At 38.0% G+C, this 22,309-nt stretch overlaps 1 protein-coding gene across 1 annotated transcript in view; it reads right to left on the bottom strand.

The window, feature by feature from the left end:
- Nucleotides 1-448: 448 nt before the first annotated feature.
- The window catches only part of OFD1 (OFD1 centriole and centriolar satellite protein), a 32,696-nt gene continuing 10,835 nt past the window's right edge, over nt 449-22,309 (bottom strand). Inside the window, exons 10-22 of the mRNA XM_054388865.1 lie at nt 20,263-20,336; nt 19,503-19,594; nt 19,183-19,372; nt 18,421-18,551; nt 17,950-18,061; nt 15,931-16,545; nt 13,908-14,040; nt 8,331-8,431; nt 4,437-4,556; nt 3,204-3,355; nt 2,121-2,291; nt 1,435-1,505; nt 449-497 (exon numbers count right to left, since the gene is read on the bottom strand). Coding sequence (XP_054244840.1) covers nt 449-497; nt 1,435-1,505; nt 2,121-2,291; nt 3,204-3,355; nt 4,437-4,556; nt 8,331-8,431; nt 13,908-14,040; nt 15,931-16,545; nt 17,950-18,061; nt 18,421-18,551; nt 19,183-19,372; nt 19,503-19,594; nt 20,263-20,336 — 2,011 coding nt within the window. The remainder of the gene's footprint in view (nt 498-1,434; nt 1,506-2,120; nt 2,292-3,203; nt 3,356-4,436; nt 4,557-8,330; nt 8,432-13,907; nt 14,041-15,930; nt 16,546-17,949; nt 18,062-18,420; nt 18,552-19,182; nt 19,373-19,502; nt 19,595-20,262; nt 20,337-22,309) is intronic.

Below are 22,309 nucleotides of genomic sequence, written 5' to 3'. Positions count from 1 at the left end.
AAGGAGCAGGTGTCAGCTTGGGTCTGTCACACAAGCCAAGGGCCTCCATGGGACACCTTTAAAAATGGGTGATGATGACTAAACCTTTTACCTGCAGTTTGTAATGGTTGGAGGGGAAGGGGTTGGGGTGGGTGGGGCCACCACTTGACAAGTTGATAAAAGTTTGGCTATAATTGACCTGAACATAATTTTTCATTTCTTTGCACCTTTGTCACACCACTCAAGGGCCTCCTTCTGGATTACTAACAGGTCTGGGCTCACTATTTGAAGTCAATGACAAAAATGATGAGACAGCACAAAGTCAGCTTTATTAATTTATAGATGATAACAGCCTGCAAACTTGGTGCCTAACATTTATACAACTTCTTACAGGCAGAAATATGCTTTAAAAATATTTGTATTTTAAAAAAATAATTAAAACATTAAAAAGACAATCGATGGCTATTATTCACCAGAAGTTTTCTTCATCCACGTCTCCAAGAGAAATGCCTGCAGAGCTGTATTAAGGATAGGAGGGAGGGAAGGAAGGTGGTATGAGACCAAAGTTTCATACCTTAAACCTTAAATATGAATACTTGTTTTAAAAACAAAGTTACAAGACTGCTGATGCTGCCATTCTCTTGATGTTTCAGCAAACTGACAAACTAAGCAAGCCTTTAAGGGTAAGGATTTGGGCCTTGGTTAACAGAAAGCCATCTCATAACTATGGAACAGCAGCACTCCCTCCACTACTTCTGAAGTGCTGACCCAGTGAAAAGAACACCAGCTGAGAGGAGCACCATGGTAGGGTCTGACATGGAAAATAATACTATACAGGCACAGAGAATACTGAAACATTACTATGGTTATGGTGAGCGTTTAGGGTTTTCTTGAACTGCTCAATATTCAATTCTACATCTTCAAATAAATGGAAGGATTTCACAGTTTGATGGTGGGTTTTGTTGGTTTTGTTTTTCAATCCAGCAACTAAAACCTACATCTCCTTATTTATCAATAACTAGAGAGAACCAGAGGAAGTACCTAGCTGTGGCTGCCTGCAATGAGTTACCAAACTCTCTGAAAAACGTGCGTGAACTAGATCATTAAAAGTCTGTGATGCTGCTGACTGATAAGTCAATGCTAATAACAGAGGTCTGTGAGGTGCAGCACAAACTTTCACAGGGTCACAATGCAAGAAGAATCCCTCCATATTTCAGCTCGCTGAAGGAACCAAGATGCAGCTAATTGCCACAGCTACTGAAACAACATTGAATGTAGTTCCCAGCTCATGGTTTTATACAGCACATTGCTTGCTTGCTTGTGTAAGGACTGGAATAATTCTCAATTTTTCCAACACATTTGCTTTTTAAGGAGGCAGATATTTCTTAATTAATAATCTAACTATGTATTAATATGAAGTGATAGAAGTCATTAATAATAACCAATGAGCCTTACCTGTCATCCTTCTCACTAGATCCAAGTCCTCCTGTAAGTGATACTTCTCCTATTTCTTCTTTTTTTGAATCCTGGCAACAAAAAGGAAAATAAGAACGAGTCAGAGAAAGCATAAGTCTAGTTCAAGTGACTCTCCTACTAGTGTCTGTATTTTAAGACAACTAACCAAAAATAAAAATCTTCTGAAGGAGCCACCATAGTTGCACGAATGCTGCATGGTGTCTAGAATGATGCCTCGGATAACGTCTGAACAAATGTGCTGCAGTCCAGCTCAGCAGTGTTCGCCCTATGTACCTAACCTCTTCTTCAAGGTCAAGTTTTACGTTTTGCCAGAATAAATTCTATCAGTTGTGTTAGTAGAACACCAACTGACCTGAGTGGATTCAAGCTGTATTTAAAACAATTTAAACTAAAAATTGAGGACATTTATCTTCAAATATTGTCCTAGTATTAAAAAAACAAACAACTTTCCTCCCCAGGATACCAGAATAAAAACCCTTATAGAGAAGAGTTTCTCAACACATTTTTGAAATACAAATCCAAACTCTCATCTCTGCAGGTTGTTAGATAATGCTTATGGGAAAGACAAAAAGGGGAAAAAAGTAAGAATATTGTTTTCATTGTGAGCACACTTAGCAAGACAGAAATTCAATATTTTTTGGGGACCCAGTTTTGAGAATAGTCACCTTGTTTGCCAGTTCCTGCTCTCTGCTCTGCTGAATTATTCTCATGTATTTTTCTAAGGGATTTGGAGTAGGTTTCTTTACATTATCTTCCACAGCAGAATTACTGTTTTCAGCTATTGCTGCCTCCTTATGTTCATTTTCTTCACCTGTTTTCAACAAGTCTTGCCTCCACTTAAAGACAGAAAATCAAAATGAAATACCAATCAGGTCAAGAAAAATACTGTTACACCTTCATACCTGTGCTACATGCAAGGTTTCATGTTGAGGTCAGTAAAACATGCCAGTCTAAACAGCATTAAAGCTGCTATATGCAGTTCAAAATGAAAGGTTAAGGTATTGCTTCAATTCAAAAGGTGTCACTCAAGAAATCCCAGTCTGACCCTGTCTGGATGGCTGAGGCTCCTATGTATGACATCTATGTGTGAATTGAAGAAGATGAGCTGACAAAGATACGCAGGTGTCTTGAGGGGCCTAGTTTGCTGGTCTGAAGAGTAGAGTGAGCATGTCTAATCAGTACCACTACACTAAATCAAATTAAACAGGGTTTAAGGGTGGGAGGAGGAAGACAACAAAAGGCAACAAAACTCCTAAATTTTATACAAGTCCTAGAAGCCCAGAAAGCTATTTCAACACATGCTACATATGGGTTTAGCAAGCTCTTTCAGGTCTCCTTATAACTTCTGCTTCCAAGAAAAGTACCCTAGATACCTTGACAAAGTCTAATGAACAGATGGACTTTAATATGTTCTGTTGGTGTCCCACCAGCAGCACTCCAGAACAGCAAGACAGCTTGTTCTGATAGCATAGTGATGGCTGCCTTCTAAGTTCTGACCATAAAACTAGCTTCCAGTTACATGAAGCATGGAAGAAAGAGCAGTGTTTCATTGTTTCCAGTGCAAAGTTACTTGGTGTAAGGAGAACTTCTAGCAAAACTCTTGGTTAATCACACAAGTACAGAAAATAACTTGGCCTCTATGACCTTCACTTACAAAATAAAATTGAACCAAGCAACACACGCAGCAATCCTAAAGTACATGACACTACAAAGCTGCATTACTGTCAGAAATTAAAATACTAAATCACCTCTTCTTTGTTAAGCTTTTCCACTTCGTTTTGCTCTCTTTCCAATGCTTCCCCTTGTTCTGTCTCTCTCCTTTCTTCTCTTGCTTCCCTTTCTTCTACGTTTTTCTCAACTTCTCTGTTCCTTTCTTCAAACTGTCTTTGATCCACCACCGCTGTGAAAAATAATTTCAATACATTCAATTTGTGTAGCTCAGCAATCTATTATAGCAGCATACAAATCGGTAACAGGTTCCTGTGTAACAGTAAGAGTGAATGGAAACCAACTGGATACATTGTTTATACATATACCAAAGTTACTCTTAGGTGTTTGGTAATGTTTATTCCAACCTCTAAATATTTTTCATCTGATACCATGACTCTCTAAGGGTTAAGCAGTAGTTCCAAGTAAGGGCCAGAGAGCTGAACAAATCTCTTGAGGCACTTCTTATTTCTATCATGGACCTTCTCATCAAATCTCTGTTATTCTGAAGTTCATTGCAATATTCTTTCTCTCTCTGCAATACAGTTAGATACAATTCTTTGTATTTATAAAGCAAAGTACTTTAAAAACCTTTGAAAATTATTGCAGGACACAGTGCTGGTGTGACCAGTATATTAAAAAAGCTGTGTAAGTAGAACAGCATTCAGAAAGAAATTAGATGGGTAAACTAAATACTGGGAATTGCTGGAAAGCTCTTCTCTAAACAATAATCATATTGCTTATATCCAGAACAGTTTGGAGAGCAGCATACATGGCACTGAAACCATTTGTGTCTACCCAAAGAATTAAAGCAGCCCTATGAGATAACACAGCCTGCCAGAAAAGTCATGACACAATGAAAAAAATCCAGGCAAGCAGTACATTAAATACTTCAAAACAAAACAAAACAAACCCAAACCTTTCAAGTCTTATTTCTCTAAAGAGCAGAAATAATATTTAATAAATATCCTAAAGAGGAAAGGAAAAAACAAAACTATCTCTCCAGAAGCTAGAGAAGGGGGTGGTTGGATGGGTAGCAATAATGTTTAACTGAAAAATAAACTTAACCAAAACCAGGGTGAAAAAATCATCCTTATACAGCACACCAAAAGAAAACATTCCATCCTTTTTCTTACCTAATCAGCACTTTAGGAAATATATTTTAATCATGCCTACCTACACATACCTACAGAACCTTAAATATTTGGGGGTTTGGGTTGTACGTTTGACATTTTAAAAGAATCTTTAGCTTTGTTTCTGAGCTGAGAACTCACTTAAGTCTTGCAGCAAAGTGGCTGTTGCTGGTGCAGCGGCTGTGGCATAATTTCCATTGATGATGTCCCCAGACGGATGCGAGGCATCACTTTCACACTGCTCTGGAATGTCCCCCTGATCTAGAGAAGAAATTTGAACAATGGGTTCATTATTTTGCAATAACAATAGTGAAGCACAGCGATGGACTCAAAGTGTGGGAATAGCTGAAACAGGACACATAAATATCAGCACTAATTGAGCATTTTCCCTTCAGCTTCACCCTTTCCCCGAGGATGAAGAATTACTATAGGCTGTACTTGCTTCTGTAATTACAGAATTGTTAGTTTTGAAATTAGCTCTTGGAACACATCTGTTTACAAAGCCAAAACAGATTCATGAATAAATATACAACAGAAAACCAAAACATTTTCATTTCTTTACATAATCAAGATACAGGTCAGAGAAAAATTCCATGTCCAAGCTTAGCTTATCCTTTCCATGCACATGAAACAACCTTTAATTATGTGATCACATTTCAGTGCACAGGATGGGTACTGCTAACTCAGATACTCTCCATTATTTTTTCTTCTCCCTGCACAATGTATCTCTGCACAACTACTGTACTTCCTCTGTGACCATTGCTATAGAGCACAAGCCCTGTGAGGAGAGGCTGAGGGAGCTGGGGTTGTTTAGCCTGGAGAAGAGGAGGCTCACGGGAGACCTTACTGCCGTTTACAACTACCTGAAGGGTGGTTGTAGCCAGGTGGGGGTTGGTCTCTTCTCCCAGGCAACCAGCAACAGAGGACACAGTCTCAAGCTGTGCAGGGGGAAGTTTAGGCTTGATCTTAGAAATTAGTTCTTCACAGAAAGAGAGATTGCCCATTGGAATGGGCTGCCCAGGGAGGTGGTGAGGTCAGCGTCCCTGGAGGTGTTTAAGAAGGGACTGGATGAGGCACTTGGTGCCATGGTCTAGTTGATTAGTTAGGGTTGGGTATCGCTTGGACTGGATGATCCTGGAGGTCTCTTCCAACCTGGTTGATTCTGTGACTCTGATTCTCAACTGCTGCTTAATTATTTGCAAAGTATGCAGACTGCTATTATCTCAGTTTTAGGGAAGAAAGCAAAAAGACATAAGAAGTCAGCTGCAGTTATTATATCTAAGTAGTCAACCTGTCATACATAGGACCGTTTTTCCAAACATTTACCTTAACACAGTGCAAATACTTTATATATCTCCTTAAGTTTTGGGTAAAGGTTTAGGAAAAATCCATTTCCCAGCCTTGAAACACTGTCAAAGTTCCAAGCATTTTTCCTTTCCACATTACAATAAAACTTTCTGGATGAAGAAAATCAAGGTACACAAATTGATCAGCCTCTCTCTCCAAATGGTCTGAATCTCTTTAAATTAAAATTCATTCAAAGAGTACCAGTCTAGTTATGAGAATGCTTTCTGTTTCTTAGAAAAATTCCTAGGTAAATTTTCCACCTAGGAAATTAAAATCCATATGTTTTATGTAAGACCAAAATAATGGCTATCACACTCAAAAGAAAATCTATCCTGTCTTTTTGTTTTTCCAATTCTCTCTTTAGGTTTAAACTAAAATGTAATTAACAACAACATTACTTCCATATGAGACATCAGTATGTTTCAGTTTATATAATTTTTAAATACTAAAATAATTCCTTTCACAAATAGGTTCCTAGTAAATATTATATTTCACTTCTAAAAAGGTCTGCTAACCATATGAAAAGGAACCCAAACCCCAAGCAATGCAGCACAAATCACCTTTACATTAACCATGGTGCAAAGGAAAAAAGTTAACACTCTTGGAACACCTACATTCCTTTATGCTGCTGGGTGGACAGCATGAGATAGATTATTTCCTTAAGCAATTACTGCCAACAGAATTTCAATCTTCTCTTGCTACAGCTCACTGACAGTAAAATTAAAGGCTTCCACATTTTCTGTTATCTCCTTCACACCATTGGTTTATTCTGCTCTCATGAACTTCTTCCTTCATTATATCTTATTCTATGTTCACTTTATAGACTTTACATTTTTATTCTCCCTCCAATCGCTCGTGGATTACCTTCTGCCCTTGTTTAGCCATTCCGATTTCCTTCCACATACTGAGATTGTCTTTTGATGCAGATTGACCCAACTTCAGTTCTGCTGATTGAGAAGCCATCACTGTATGCAAACTCTTACTCTTTTGACTACCACAGGTCAGTACATGAATCAGTAATAACTTACTTGGGCACAGCATCTACTCAGGCCTAATTGCCAAGGAAATGCCAACCTGTTCTCTTATGTGATAAAAGTGAAATATGTAATGTATTGCTAAAACCGATTTCTGATAGAAATTAAAGAAATACATCTAAATCTAACTAAAATACAAGATAAGTAGAAACCATTAGTGGCTACGGGCTGGGTTCACCTTCAAATAATGGATTTAAAGCTTATAAAAAGAAAATGCAGTGAGATCAAATTCCAACAAATGTACCGAGTAAAATTTCACAGAGAAATTCAAAGATGAGTCATCAGCTTCTGCTAATTATCACTAGAACCTATCAGCACATGTGGTTGGTTGGCTTTTAAAATACCATGTTCTCACAGGTGCAGGAGAGTGAGCAAGGACATCACTCCATCTTCTATGCGACTCAGTCACAACCAAAAGAGTAAGCCAGTCTTGGGTACAGGAAAACACTAACACCAGTTAGCAATACTTTCTCTGAAATCAACAAATTACAATCTCTTCACCAACTGTGAACTGAGTTATACCACCCAATGACGTTACCTCCACCAGTCTCCAGACTTTACAGACCTACCAAACTTTGGAAATGTGAATGGTGTTTGGCTTACTGTTCACATCTTTCTCACTGAAAAGTTCACCTACTTTAAAGCCACAATTTCATAGAAGATAAGGCTGCTTGGGTCCATCATTAAGATATCACTCAGTGCTGAAAATCTAGGGAAAAAAGCCAGTGACACTCTGCATCTATTTCTCTATATACAAATGGCTATGAAGTACATTAACTTTTATTATCCTTCTTTTTCTGCAGTACCTTAGTTATATCAAATTTTTTTTTAAAACTGCAGGTTTGACTGCAGCCTACACAGAGAAGGAAATGTCTCACAGCATGCAATGCAAAACACCACATAATGAGAAAGTTCTGTCTGCAATCAACAGAGAGCAGCAATGTAAATAAATAAAATGCTGACCTCAAAGAATAAAGAAAGGAGAGAAAATTTATGTTTTAGTAAATGAATCATATGTTCCTAAACTACTCAGAGATGCTCATAATTATAGCATAATTGCAAGTGTTTTTCACACATTTACAAGCACTTCTAAAGTAATTGCTGATTCATAATACTATTTGCACCTCAGTTACTGACAGGAAAATCAACAACAGTGTATGTAATGGCTGCAGAATTAGTTTGGTGATACTGCTCTGATACTGGTCCACGATGAACACGCCTGGGAGTTTTACTTCGTGCAGCAAATATAACAGACTTGCAAGTTAGCTCCTCTACTAGCACACTTTACTGCTGTGTTGTTTTTTTTTCCAAACAAAAACACACACAAATCTAAAATTTTCTGAAACAACCATCAGCCCTACATACATTAATCATTAATTATGGTTCAGCAAAATTCATGAGGAAGAAGTACATTCCCAAATTTCTAAACCAACTCAATTTTAGTGTCTACTTATTACTAGAGACTTTTCTCCTCTAAAGATGCAAATATGGAGAAAATTAATCCCTCATTGCCTGTGACAGTTTGATATTCTTATTTCCAACATCAATCAGAAAACTTTCTCACCAACTACAGCCTTTAACTATTAAGACATTAATTGTCTCACAACTATTAAGCCCTAAGGTGTTAAACTGTCTAAAACGCACTAAAACTTACATTCAAAAGAAGAAATGTGTTCTTCGAGGTCCTCATACATTAGTTTCTCTGGTTTGAGGGTATCACTGAAATCTTGTTTATCTGTTCCTTGAGTATGAAGTCTGAAAGAAGAAGGAAGAATAGAAATAATTTAATAAATACAGATGCTGAGTTTTTAAGCAAATAGTAGTCTGCAATTTAAATACAAGGATTACTCACATGCTTAGCAACAGACAAAACCCAATGTAAAAAACATGTGACCAAAATACAGTCACTGTCTGACTCAAGTTAAGGTATTTAAACCCAGTTCTCTAACTTCTACCAAAAAGTCAGCTTCATCTCTCTGACAGCCATCTCCCTGCAGCCTTTCCCCAAGGCCCACATATGACATAAAGACATTACATTAAAACAAACTACACTGTCAAAAGATATAAAAAGAAGTAAGGAAAAAGAAAAGAAAAAAAAAGGGAGAAATACAACAAACTGTGACACTTAGTCAATTGGAATTAAGAAATTTGCCTTTTTAGGTGGTGTAACAGTCTAATTCCCATTTTGATGTCATCTTAACAGATGTGTTTGAAATGTATTAGGATTAGTTGCTGGCAAAACATCTATGCAGGCATGAATAGCTGCACTCTATGAAAAATGGGGTTAGTGACCTCATTCTAAATCCCTGTTTATCTCATCAGAAAGATAATGTGATAGAACAACATCTCCCATGTGGCCCACTACTAGACCCTGACCAGAACAGCCAAAGCAGTGCAGGTCATTAATGAAATTTGGCAGCAGCACTTCTTAAAGGAAGTGCTTGCTTCACACCAGCTGCTGCTCTTCACCATGACATACACATGTCTGTGCTTACAATTTCTAAGGAATCCAGGGGTTTTGTGGGGCACAAGTAGAGAACAAACAAAACACACCCCTACAATGAGATATGTTCAATAAAAATTAAAAATAAGTAAATGTGGAGACCAATACCTGCCTCATCAAAAGGACAGTTCAGTAACACCAGTAGGGAAAAATACCCAGTAAATATGACAGAGTAAATGAAAGCACATTTTTGGACATATACTTCATGTTTTCAGTCTTTCCTTCACAGAAACGGTTTAAGTGTGAAATAATTCTTAAGGAGGCATGCATACCACGTTCTTCAGTACTGTGTCCCACCAACACTGCTAAAAAGACAGTCAGTACACTTCCTCAGATTCAGCAAACTGAAGAGGTCTGCCCCACGAATAAAGATGAGTGAGCACATATATTTCAACAGAGTTTCCAAAATTCATTCCATCATACAAAGCTGGCAAACAAACCCTGGCCTGATCTCATGTCAACAGTCCATAAAACAGTATGGGTCTAACAATCAACATGAAATACTTAAAATTACGCTTAAAATCACCACAAAGGCTTAAATAAAACCAACAACCACCACCATCTAAATAATTTTCTTACTGTCTGAAATTATTTTCATAGCCTAAAACTAGTAACAGCCCTCTCAATCCGTTTCTTCAGGCCTACACAAAAAAACAGGGAATGATTTAGATAGTAGTGTGCTTATAATTCTAGTCTTCCTGTCTGTGTTTATTGGCTTCCTTCATACCTCTCATATCTTGAAACATAAATAAACAAGGAGCTCCTCTAGTCACAGAAGCAATTGTTGTTTCCCACTGAGAGAGGTCTAACATGTAATGGCTTACTAGTGTTACAGTATCACCTCTTTTCTTTTCTTTTCTTTTCTTTTTCTCAAGGATGTTCCCCTTGCCACTTAAGAATCCACAAGCCATAAACTAACTTCACAATACACATCAATGATGTGGCATTTGTCTAAAAACATGAGTAAATAACTGGAAAGGCCCACACATACATTTCTCAAATATTTTATGTAACAGAAAACAGTTCAAAGCACAATAAATAATAAAAAAAACCAACACTCAACAAAAGAACATTTTCCCTTCAAGAAAATCTTTGGAAAGCACCAAGTTCAAGAAAATTATTTGGACCTCATACCCTTGCTTTGTCACAAGGAACCCAAGAAGGCAACCACAACTCATGGCTGCCTGCCCTGTTCTCTGCAACACAACTTGCTCATACCGTTCACTCTTCTGGCAGCATGGACACTACAACATCCTTCAAAGCAGTGCAGTCCCTCATGGTAGTATAACATTTCCCTCTATCACCTTGACATGCAGGTTAACATTCAACCTTCACTCTGCGTTCCTCCTAAACTGAAGCCACAGAGTTACACCTCCAGTGTCCAGAGTGTCCAGCCTAGTGGGTGAACACAGGAAATCACGTATTTCTACCCATAAATCCTGCACCCTTATAAATCTGGTTGCAAAGCCATTGCCTTTCTTTTTTTTCCCCTCTCTGCTCCTGTGGGAGATGCTTTCTTATCAGGTAACGGTGTGGGAGTATCTCAGGCCTCTTTGGCCTAATGCCAGGATAAAAACAGGGGGGCAGCTTCAGGCCTGGCCAGCCTGAGACCAGCCTAGCAATGGGGTAGTGGGAAGAAAGAGCCCTGGTGGTTTTAGGTGCATCCCAGGTGGGGAGAAGGGAAGCACTGGGCTTTTTGGTGTGGTGTAAAGGAATTCTGTATGCTTTGGATATGTGCTCACTACTAAGGCTTTGTCATTTTTATAGAATGTTAATTGCTTTTCCATCTAAACTTTCCATGATTATCCAATCCATTTGTGTGAGTGTCATTCTTTTGCCCCTTTGGGGGTAATAGAGCATCTGTCCCTCTCTAAACTAGGACAGCCTGTCACAGGAATACATGAAATCTGAGACATACTACAGAAAGTGTAAATGAGCAGGAAAAGATGAGATGGCCACTTAAAAGTAACTAACCTCACAGTACCTGCAAGTCTCAACAGCTTCTTTTCAAGGGTAAGAACATAAAGGCTCTCCCCACAATATAACCAGAAAAGAGACCCTCTCTACATTAATTGTGTATTGAGGACTTGGTAACAACAAAATAAGAAAGCCCTATGAATGCCTGCTGGAGCTGCACTATGACATGCTGTCTTTTTTCAGTCATCAAATCTGGAATGATAGCTAGGAGGTTAAGGCCAATTCAAGTGTTTCTTTTAAGGAAAGAAGCAATTAAATACTCAAGCTTTTTCTGAAGACATCTACTCAGGATTCTCAGTTTTCAAAACTGGAGGCACAGTGACAGTTAAGAACAGAAGAATTTCATACATGGAAACAGGAGATACAAGTGGGAAAGAGAAGTCATTTTTATGCAGCTCAATTTTGCCAAGTTAATCATTTACTTAAAAGAGTTCAGGAGATCTTAAAACAAACAAATAAACAGCAAAGGAAAAGAGAAAAGTTCTGCTACTCATCCCATTCCCATAAAGGAGACTGTTCTGTTCAGATTCCTGTTCTGAAAACAGTCATACAGACACACAAACAAGCTCTTCAGAGGAAAAAACAAACAAACAAACAAAAAACCAAAAAAACCCAAAACAACCAAACAAACAGTACTACAGCTTCTTAATGAATGAAGTGAGAATGTACAACTGCCTTGATTTAAATTCTCCAACCAATAGGCAGCAGAAACTACCGAGATTCAATCAGCAAAAGCTCATCAGTCAAGTCATGGATGTAAAACATAGAGGCACACTAAAAGAGACATGGCTTTGCTCACGTCATTAGCAAATTGTGTAAGTTTTCTTTTATTTAGGGCTTTTATGATGGATGAGAAGCTGAACACGAGCCAACACATCCTAGGCTGAATCAAAAGCATGACCAGCAGGTTGAGAGAGGTGATTCAGTCACTATGCTTTGGTGAGACCTCACCTGGAGTACTGTGTCCAGCACTGGGGTCCTCAGCATAAAAAGACATGGACCTGTTGGAGCTGGTCCAGAGGAGGGCTACAAAGATGATCAGAGGGTTGGAGCACCTCCCTACAAAGACCAGCTGAGAGAGCTAGGGTTGTTCAGCCTAGAGAAGAAAAAGCTCTGGGGAAACCTTTTTATTGCAGCACTTCAGTATCTGAAGGGGACCTACAGGAAGGCTGGGGAGGGACCGTTTAGAAGGGCTTGCAGCGATAGGGTGAGGGGCAATGATTTGAAACTGGAGCAGGGCAGATTTAGGCTGGACATTAGGAAGAAATTCTTTACTATGAGGGTAGCGAAATACTGGAATGGATTGCCCAGAGAGGTGGCAGAGGCCCCATCCCTGGAGACATTCAGTGTCAAACTTGATGGAGCCCTGAGCAACCTGATCTTGTTAAAAAGGTCCCTGCTGACTGCAGGGGGGTTGAACAAGATGACCCTTGAGGTTTGTTCCAATCCAGTGCATTCTGTGATTTTAAGTCAGTGTTTGCTTAACTCAGATTTACTATTAGGAACAGATTTTACATTTTTAGGAAACTGTTAGAAAACACTTTTTCTGAAACTAGTGATTAAAGGAATGTTTATTTATTAACAATGAATCTTTCACTCACATGTCTGAAAGTGGCCTACTGTGTAAGGAGATGAATGAAATGGAAGGTCTACACTGATATAATAGATTTCAAGAACTGCAGAAACATGAGATTACAAGTTTAACAGAACACTGACTCCTTAAGAGTAGAAAAGCAAAGAGGGGCAAGAGCAAAGAAGGGTAAAAGCAAAGGCTTATTACTAAATTTAGAGCTGTGTCTATGGAGGTAGCTACAGCAGTCTGAAAACAGCAAAGCCCAGGAAGATCTGAGCTTTGTCTGACTTGTATCTCTCAGGTATGCCTTAGTGTTGATAGCACACACCAAATGAACCACCATCAGGGTATCAAAGCAATACATTTGTCAATGTAGCACAAACTGAAAGTGCTGAGCAGAACAGTTCTAGACATTAACTAAGATTCTGGGACAGCAGAATTTGAGCTAAGTTTCAGTGATGGATATTTATGAATTTGCTGTATCTGCAGTAAACCAACATGCACTCAGGATCCCCTATGTTCTTGCTCCCCAGGCTTTTTAGTCCTTTGCTCAGCACTTTTCCATGGCAGTGGATATTTTTAGGCTCTGGAGCTAGTGTCATTACGTTTTGACCCAATAGAGGGAATCTTTGGAATGTCCTTTCATACTTGCTCAACTACAACAGACTATACAGAATACTATGTAAATCAATCAAGTTTTACTTTGTCAAAGGACCAAACTTTTTCGGGGTTTTGGGGTTTGGGTTTTGTTTGCTTGTTTGGTTTGAGGTTTGTTTGTTTGTGTATTGCTTTTGTTTGTTTGGATTGTGTTTGTTTGTTTGGGGTTTTGTTTGTTTTTAAGAAGATTTCATTCATCCCAAGCACTTGAGGTTTGAGTATATACATGCATATAACTTTGCACTGAAAGGAAGCACAAATTTAAGAGAGGTGAAAATGTCAAACCATATTTGTGAAAGATGCTTGGATTTGGGAGGAGGAGGGTGTTTGGTGCTTTATTTACAACTAAGTTACACTCTTGAGACATGATATTCAAGAAGAGAAATCCTTATCCATCTTCAGAAAAGTTCTCACAAAACTAATGCCTTACTTGAATTGTAAAAGCTGCTTTCACCATGAACAGTTAGATAAATGTTTCTGTAAAAATCGGGTTAAAAATGTTGCTTTGTAAAGAATGTTACCTGATTTTCCGGCCGTGACTGGATGGTGAGGAAGCAACAGACTCAGAAGATGAAGGTGGACATGGCTTTGAAATAGGAGAAAGCACCTGGTCAACACTCTGCTGTGAAGAGATGAGGTAAGAGCCACTAACATCTGCAGAATAAAAATTCCACCATTTGTATTAGTCAGTTATCTGTCCTACCATTTCTCAGACAAGGCTGGTTTTTATAGCACATGCATAATTGGACTGTATATGCACCACCACTATAGGATGACTAACATCCAGATCTAACATGAACTGTCTTGTACTTGTTCATTCTTTATTTTTTTTAACCTCTCATGTATAGGATTTCTCCTCTACAAGCCTTCACCATCATAAACTTACTCTTCACAAAGCCTGTTATCATCTCCCCATAATACACCCATATTCCCCACAAACTGCAGCCCATCTGCCAAAGTCCAAATTATTTCTCCCATGCTGGGCATTAGAAGCAGCAGTTACAGACCTGGACTAGAGGTGTGCTTACTAGCCAGCAACAGATACTGCTTGAGGTCTCACAAAGGATATTCTTCATTAGGCAATTTACACAGAATCACAGAATTGTCAGGGTTGGAAAAGACGTCAAGGATCATCTAGTTCGAACCCCCTGCTATGGGCAGGGACACCCTCCACTAGATCAGGTTGCTCACAGCCACATCCAGCCTAGCCTTAAAAACCTCCAGGGATGGCACTTCCACCACATTCCTGGGCAACCTGTTCCACTGTCTTATCACCCTCACGGTGAAAAACTTCTTCCTAAAGTCTAATCTAAACCTCCCCTCCTCTAGCTTGGATCCATTCCGCCTAGTCCTATCACTACCTGACACCCTAAAAAGTAAACAAAACTAAACAAAAATTCAGAAAGGACAATGCTTGTATTTCACTTCTAGCAACACCCACCCCCACCTTTCCCCAGTCAATACTTTTTTAGGTCCTTCTAGCAGAGAAGTTTCATTCCTGCATCTATACCTGTTGCAACACAAGCAATAAATTCCCTAACTTAGTCATGGTATGAAAAAGTACTTCCTTCTCTTTCTTTTTAATTCCACAGGAATCTGGGGTCTATGAAGCAGTGATTAATGGATCCCTTTTCAGGTTTTTCACATTACTCACTGCTTTGCAGATTTCCCACAGCCCATCTCAGCCAACAATTTTCCAAACTGAGCTACCCTTCTTGTAATCAGCCTTCCTTCACACAAAAGCTGACTTTTTTTTTTTGCATACTATTTCTTTTTTCATCCTATTAAGTCCATTTTGAGCTAGGGTGACAAGAATTGCATGACTCATGAAGCAGATGTACTGCAGATTTGAAAGAATATAATGATTTAAAAATTTTACTTTTTTTCTATTTTCCTTGCTTTTCTGAGTACTGCCCCTTTAAAAAGAATAAAAAGACTGTGAAATGAACAGCAAATTACAATTTTTCACACACGACCAAACACTAATCCCCTCCGTCTCATAACTTCTCAGGAATATTTGATAAAGATGTCACAGCAGGAAGGAAGGAAGAAAAACAAACAAACAAAAAAAAAAAAAAGCAATCTGGACCTTTCAGATTGGAAAACTCAATTTAAGACATGCCAGATGAAGCAGTCTTCTGCTGCACACAAGTTAGCTCTAATAGCTAAATGATAGGATAGGAATAGAGTAAGGGTGATTAAAACTAGGAACATACAATTAATGTTACCAAGTAGTTATACTTAATAGCAACCTTTGAATGAAATTCTGCACACCATAAGGTTATATCTGTAGTGAATTATATGGCATGATCTTCAATTCAAAGCTACCTGGCTTAAGTGCAGTATGTTCAGTCTCCCTCAGTGTACTTCACCAGTACTTGTTTCCGTGAAGAAGCAATACTTCAAGCAGCTAGCCTATTTTGTCTGACTTCTTCTGCCTCTTAGCAAATAACAAATAACAGACTTAAATCTCCCTCTTCCCATAAGTAAATAATAAAGTAAGTATGACCCCATCACCACAGCACATTGACAATTGTTATTTACCATCCGAAATCTTCCTGTTACTGAGATGTCTTTCCACTTTGGAAATGGGAGTAGAAGAAAGGCGTCTTGAAGAAGATCCTCCTTTGTGTGGTGGTGTCGAGGGATTTTTGAAGACATCAACCTGCCCAGTTCTTTTGGTATATTTTTCACCTCTTGGACTGCTCAGAGGGGAATGCTGGGAGCTGGGTTTATCCTCTAGAACTCCATGCTGCGTAGTCAAGGGAGGTCTACTAATAGCATGTTGTTGAAGTAAAGGAGACTGAATCTTTCTTGGTGGCGTTCTGTTTGCAGCTACATCCAGTATGACTCTGTGTTGATAATTCCTGTAGGCTTCTTCCAAATACTCTGCCTCTTGTTCTAGCTCTTTTATTCTAGCCCGGGTTTGTGCCATACACTCCAGATCAGAGTCCGGAGAAGCATTGCGTGGTTGTACCTGCTGATGATAGCCCACTCTTGGTACAGCATTTACCTTCATCACATCTGTCATAACCTGATTCTTCAGAAATACACTATCCACATATATATCAGGAGGTAGAATTCTGTCAGCAGTGAAGTTAAGGACAGAGCGATCGACAAGCGAAGGCTTTGGATTCCGATATACTTCATTTTCTAGGGCTAAATGATAGCAAGAGAAAATGAGTGATGGTGAAGAGTGACAGCAAAGCATGGTGCTTAAATTCCAATTCATGAAAATTATTTTGACATAGAATTCATTTAAACTTTGAGAATTTAGTGGGTTGATTTAAATGTATTTTTAATGTAGCTGTACAGCTTTAAACTAACACTGATGTTATTTTTTAAATACATATTCCTTCCACATAAAACTACCTAAAGTATGCACACTACAATGTTATTTCTTCAAATTATGTTAAAGAAATAAATAAGCAAAACGAAAATGTCACCACTTTGGACACATTGTATTGAACCATAATGTTAAAAGATGAGTGATACACAGCAGGCCAGAAGTCTTAACCATTTCTTTCTGTTTAGATGAGAAAATAAATTAGGAGGAAAATAACATAGCACACAGATAATGCTTATTTTTTTTTAAAAAGTAATTCTCCAAAATCGTCAATTAAATCAAATGTTTTGGGGCTGTTCTCTTCCTGGCTTGCACTGTTATACTTTGGCAAGCCCAAAACACCAGTCTATGGAGATGTAACTTTCTCAGCAAAATGAGAACCTTGTTTCTATTCTATCTAAATTGTTCTTCATGGACATCCTTAACTCTGATGCAAAATATAAGTCCCTGCAGTGCTTTCAGTCATTTAATTAAAATATGTATTTGCTCTTTTAACATCAACAAATTTCCAATTCTAAATGGTACCAATACTTGCATCATACTGAAAATATACATATTGATCTATGAATAATATCAAGTAATACACTGAACTATGGTGCAACACATGCTATATTTAATGTATAATTACTGTAGAATTCAAATCCACATTTTCAGATAAATATACATCCCAAAACTTATATTTATCCTATTAGATAGCAACAATTTGACAAATTTGCCTCTTTAGAACCACATTTCTTCAGCAGGCTGAATGTTTTACTCAAGTGTCTCTCTCTTTCCAATGTCCCCCTCTCTTTCTAATGCCCATAGAAGGTGCATAAGTTATTAGCCTTGACAGCATTTCTTTAAAAGTTAAGAATTAAATTTGTGAGGTATGCAATGCAATTCCAAATTGCAACCTACAGGAATCAAAATACATTAAATAGCTATTTGTGTTATCACCAAATAGCTATGTCTTCATATTGAAGAAAACCAGACAATAAAAACATGCTAGTATTCAGGGAGGAACGTCTTCCCTTCCTCCTATATGTTTGTTTTCTTAATAGAAGGAAAGTTGAAGTGAGTCAGCTATTTAATAGATTTTGATTTCAAACTTAAAAGTTACTCACTGGTAGTATATTCTACATAACTGCAGTTTTCTTAAGCTGATGGAAATTCTTAGAATAGTTAGCTAAGTGAATTTCATAAACAAAAAAAATGCTTTGGTACAAGATACAAACCTGCCTGTGTTTGTTTCACCTGCAGTTTCAGTTCTTCAACCTGCACATTTAACTTCCTGATGGTAGCTTCAGAGTCTAAAAGTTGGGTCTTTAACTGGGCACCACGTTCAACCTATAGGTCGAAAAAACCAAAAAAATAGAATAATTTGAACAAAAAGAGTAACCTCAACTGGATGAATACTTTTTTCTAAATATTTCCCAAGGCCAGTCAAACCACATATGCATCGTATCCTACCGAAAGTCAGTGCTAACAAGGTAATGACTTGGAAAGATGTACTTCAGTTAAATTGGACTGGTGAGGGGTTTTGTTGGTTTATTTGGTGTTGTTTTTTGTTTTCATAAAACCAAGCAGAGTACAAACTATTCCTGTAACTACACACTAAATTGCCTGGACATAGATAAATGTGAACAAAAAAAAAAAAAAAAAAAGGAAGAACAAAGGATTTAAATTATTTAGAAAGAATAATTTACCTCACTTTGTAGCTGCTTTTCCAATATCTGCCTCTGACTTTCAAATTCATCCAGTGCCAGCTTCCTAGAATGTTCCATTCTCCGCAGTTCCACTTGGCAGGCCAGGTACTCTGCAGAAGGCTGTGACAGCTCTACCCAGAAAGATAAATACTAAACACTCAGAATAACAAGTGTGCACTTTTCTACATTATACCCCTTCAAAACATAAAGCTAATTTGTTTTCAGGAACGTAACAAGGCTTTGTTTAAAATGAGTACTCAGGGATGTTTTCCTTCCTTTCACAAAGGTCAGGAAATTTTGTTGTCGCAGTTGTTTAAGCAGTAGACCTGGACTGTGCTACTCTGGGAAAAAAATACATATCCTTATGTAATTACTCTTTCTTAATCTCAAGTGCACACTAAAAATACATGGTGTTTTATAACCACAGGCAGGCAAGCACTTACAAATAATAATGTAATGTTCTTTCACCATTAGTAACCACACTAACGTTACGGTTAGAAGTACTGCACTGCTTTTTTCAAAGGGCAACAGGGTCATGTTGTTATAGCTACCACCTAATTCATGACTTCTACTATACAGACATATTAAAGAAAATAAAACTTATCATGTCAAGGGCTGTTTCATTTTACACAAACAACACTTGGAGTTTCTTGCAAACTACTAGTAAACATAATATAAAGAATGCATTTTAATGAAAAAGTATTTCTAAACAAGTACTTGTAGAGAAACAAACAAGAAAATTACTAAATCAATCACACTGACTGTCTCGAAGATGTTGGTTTTCACTGCGTGTCTCATCCAACTGTTGCCTAAGAAGTTTATTCTGCACTTGAAGCTCCAATTTTTCCTCCTTTAGCAAAGGATAGTCTGATACCTCTTTCAGTTTTTCTGTCAACAACTGATTCTGCTTATTTACCAACAGAACCTGGGCCTTCACTGACTCCAACTCCAGCTGCAGGTAAAGAACAGTTTAGAAGTTTATGAACTGCAGTACTATTTACTTAATTATTTTTATTTCACATTTTCTTTCTTCAAATGCACTAATTATAATACAGCTTCTTTAAATTCCTGTTTACAATTACCTCAAGCTCTTTTGTGCGTGATATAGCTTGCTTGAGTTCCTCCTTTTTTGAATTAACAGCAACAGCTTCTTCATGCAAAAGCACAGCTTTCTCTGCAGAGAGGATTACAAATGATGAATTAAAATTAGTAGAGTGTTACAATAAAAAAATGTATCAGCAAAACCAGTTTAAGCTGCTAACCTCAACATCCAGTTTAATTCAGGACATAAAAATGAGTACTTCAGAATGAAATAAAGCATACTGTGTGTATATACACATATGCATATACTTCTTTCAAATTAAGAAAATTAAATCCATATACACATGATCAATAATTTCTTTCATATGCCACTCACTTAGAAGTCTAAATATGTCATCTGTCCCAGCTCTCTTCTTCAACCTCCAATTAAACATCTTGTGCACAATAAATGTAGAAACTGGCAACCATTCAAGGGTATGGTACCAGACTGTACCAGAGTTCAATTAGAGAATGAATAAGCTAGTAGAACTTCAGAAAGAGATGGGAAACTGAAAAAGCAAAATGCTTTGCAGCTTCTGTGGAAAGCAGCAGGTCACAGTTCCCACTGCATTCTGAACAGCAAGGAACTGCTGACCTGTCACCAGATCCTACTACATGTTTTCAAAAATCTATTTTGATGACTTTCTGTCACTTACACCACTGCTACTGAACACTAACTGTTTAGTTACAGCATTTTCATACCTGCTAGTAAAAATTCTAAAGATAAGCAGCTACTTTGTTATTAATCTCAGAGACGGTTACCTTTATATTTTTTCTCATCTTCAGTAACTTTATAGGTTCTGGCTATGTATTCTTCTTTTAATTCAAGCTGATATCTAGAAGTAAAAAAGAATTATATATTCACAACGTATATGTGTGCACAAGTGTACATTCTAGTCTTTCCCGGACTACCCTATAATCAAACAACTATTTATTGACAAAATTAGTTATTGCAGAGCTACTGAAACAATTGGAAAGGGTCCTGCCAACCACTTCATTCAACTACCTGCTCAAAAGGCAAGACTACTGCCACTTCTAGAGTGGGACTTCCTAGCTAAGTCTTGAAAACCATAGAGCTGTATATTCCACAACTTCCCTGGATGACCTGTGCCAATACAGCACTACCTTCTCCATATTTTTTTTTCTGTATGTTTGAGTTGAATCTTCCAAGCCACGATTCACAGCCTATATGAACTCAGAGGTCACATGTGCTGGTGCCATACCTATTCTGACAGATCTTTACTAGGCCATCTCCAGTTTCCTTGTGATTTCCTTGAATTGGTGAGCCCAAACTTGGGCATAGTATTCCTAGCACAACCTTCACCAGTACCTGAAGGACATAATAACTTCCCTCAGTCTGCTGGCCATGCTGCTTCTCATGTCACCCATCATGCTGTTTGCCTTATTTGCCAGAACATGCTGCTGGCTCACAGTCAACCTGGCATTCACTATAATTCCCATCTTGTCCTTGGATACACAACTCCTCAGTCAATTCCTTTTCCTTATTTATACTACTTCATAGGGATATTCTGCCCTGAGCACACAGCTTTGCAGCTCTCGTTGTTAAAATTCCTAAGATTTATGTTGGCACAACCCCCAAGTTTATCAAAATCTGTCTGAACTGAAATTCTGCCATTCATTGTGGAAGACATTCCCCTTAAGCCTTATGTTCAAAGTTGTTGAGAATTCCCTGTGTCAACATCCAGATGGTGGATCAAAGTTTTGGACAGTATGGGTCCCAGCACTGACCCAAAGGACCCTCTGCTCATAACTGGGAACCAGCTAGACACTCAGCACTGCCCAGGTACACCACTATTCACAGCCTAGCAGTCATCCAACTTTAACAGTTTTACTGGAATTTACAGTAGCCAAGAAAGCTCAGCATCTTGCATGACTGGGACAGGAATGTTTTCAGATATTGCTATACCCATACTCTCCTACATTTTTGCAAATGGTCCAGACCACTCAGATCCTTCTCCCAATTGTGACATTAAATCTTTGTCATAGAAAAAAAAAATCTTTTCTGACAAGCATCATTATTTCTATACAGCAAATATTAGTTTTTTGCTACTGCTCATCAAAGATTTGTGACAAAATGACACTCATTTTATCTTTCTAAGCATTTGCAGCATATCTAAAATATTTTGTCTGATGATAAAACAAGTTAAACAGCAGTTCATCCTTAAAATAATGCGCTCTTCCTCATTGATCAAAAGCACTTTACAAGCATTATTTGCAACTAGTGGTAGATACCAAAGTGAGTCCAACAGTTGCATTTCACTGTTCTCAGACAAAACCCCCAAATCTACCCAGTTTCAGCTGATGCATCATTCTTATCAAAATCTACTCCTTATACTTTTCCTCTGCAATTTAAGTAAAGACACATTACCACGGATGATACCTATTGTTCACTGACTTGCATAAAGAGTAATGATGTATCAGTCATTTGGTCTAACTGCCTAACTGTTCATGCCATTGAACACGAGTAATGTGTTGACAGCACAAGCCTGCACTGAAGCATCAAGTAACTCTTCAATTTGCCAAGACATTTCAAGAAAGTACAGCAGCAAATTTTGTATATACCCACTGCAACAGCCCAAAAGTAGTCACATCTTACACCTTATGCCTTCAAAGAGGCTTTCTACGCAAATTGTTTGAAATGATATTCAAGCAGATGGTCCTGAAGGAAAGAGGGTGAGTTATATCAGAGAATCCCTCTCCAAAATGGGGGAGAGGTTAAGGTAAGAGCCAATCCATCTGTATATTGGGCTAGTGTGCTCTTTAATGCTAATTTCCTCTGCATGCCTTT

Source organism: Indicator indicator, chromosome 1, assembly GCF_027791375.1.
Source record: "Indicator indicator isolate 239-I01 chromosome 1, UM_Iind_1.1, whole genome shotgun sequence".
NCBI lineage: Eukaryota > Metazoa > Chordata > Aves > Piciformes > Indicatoridae > Indicator > Indicator indicator.
Note: the sequence above shows the minus strand (reverse complement) of the source record. Positions and strands in the feature narration are given on the sequence as shown.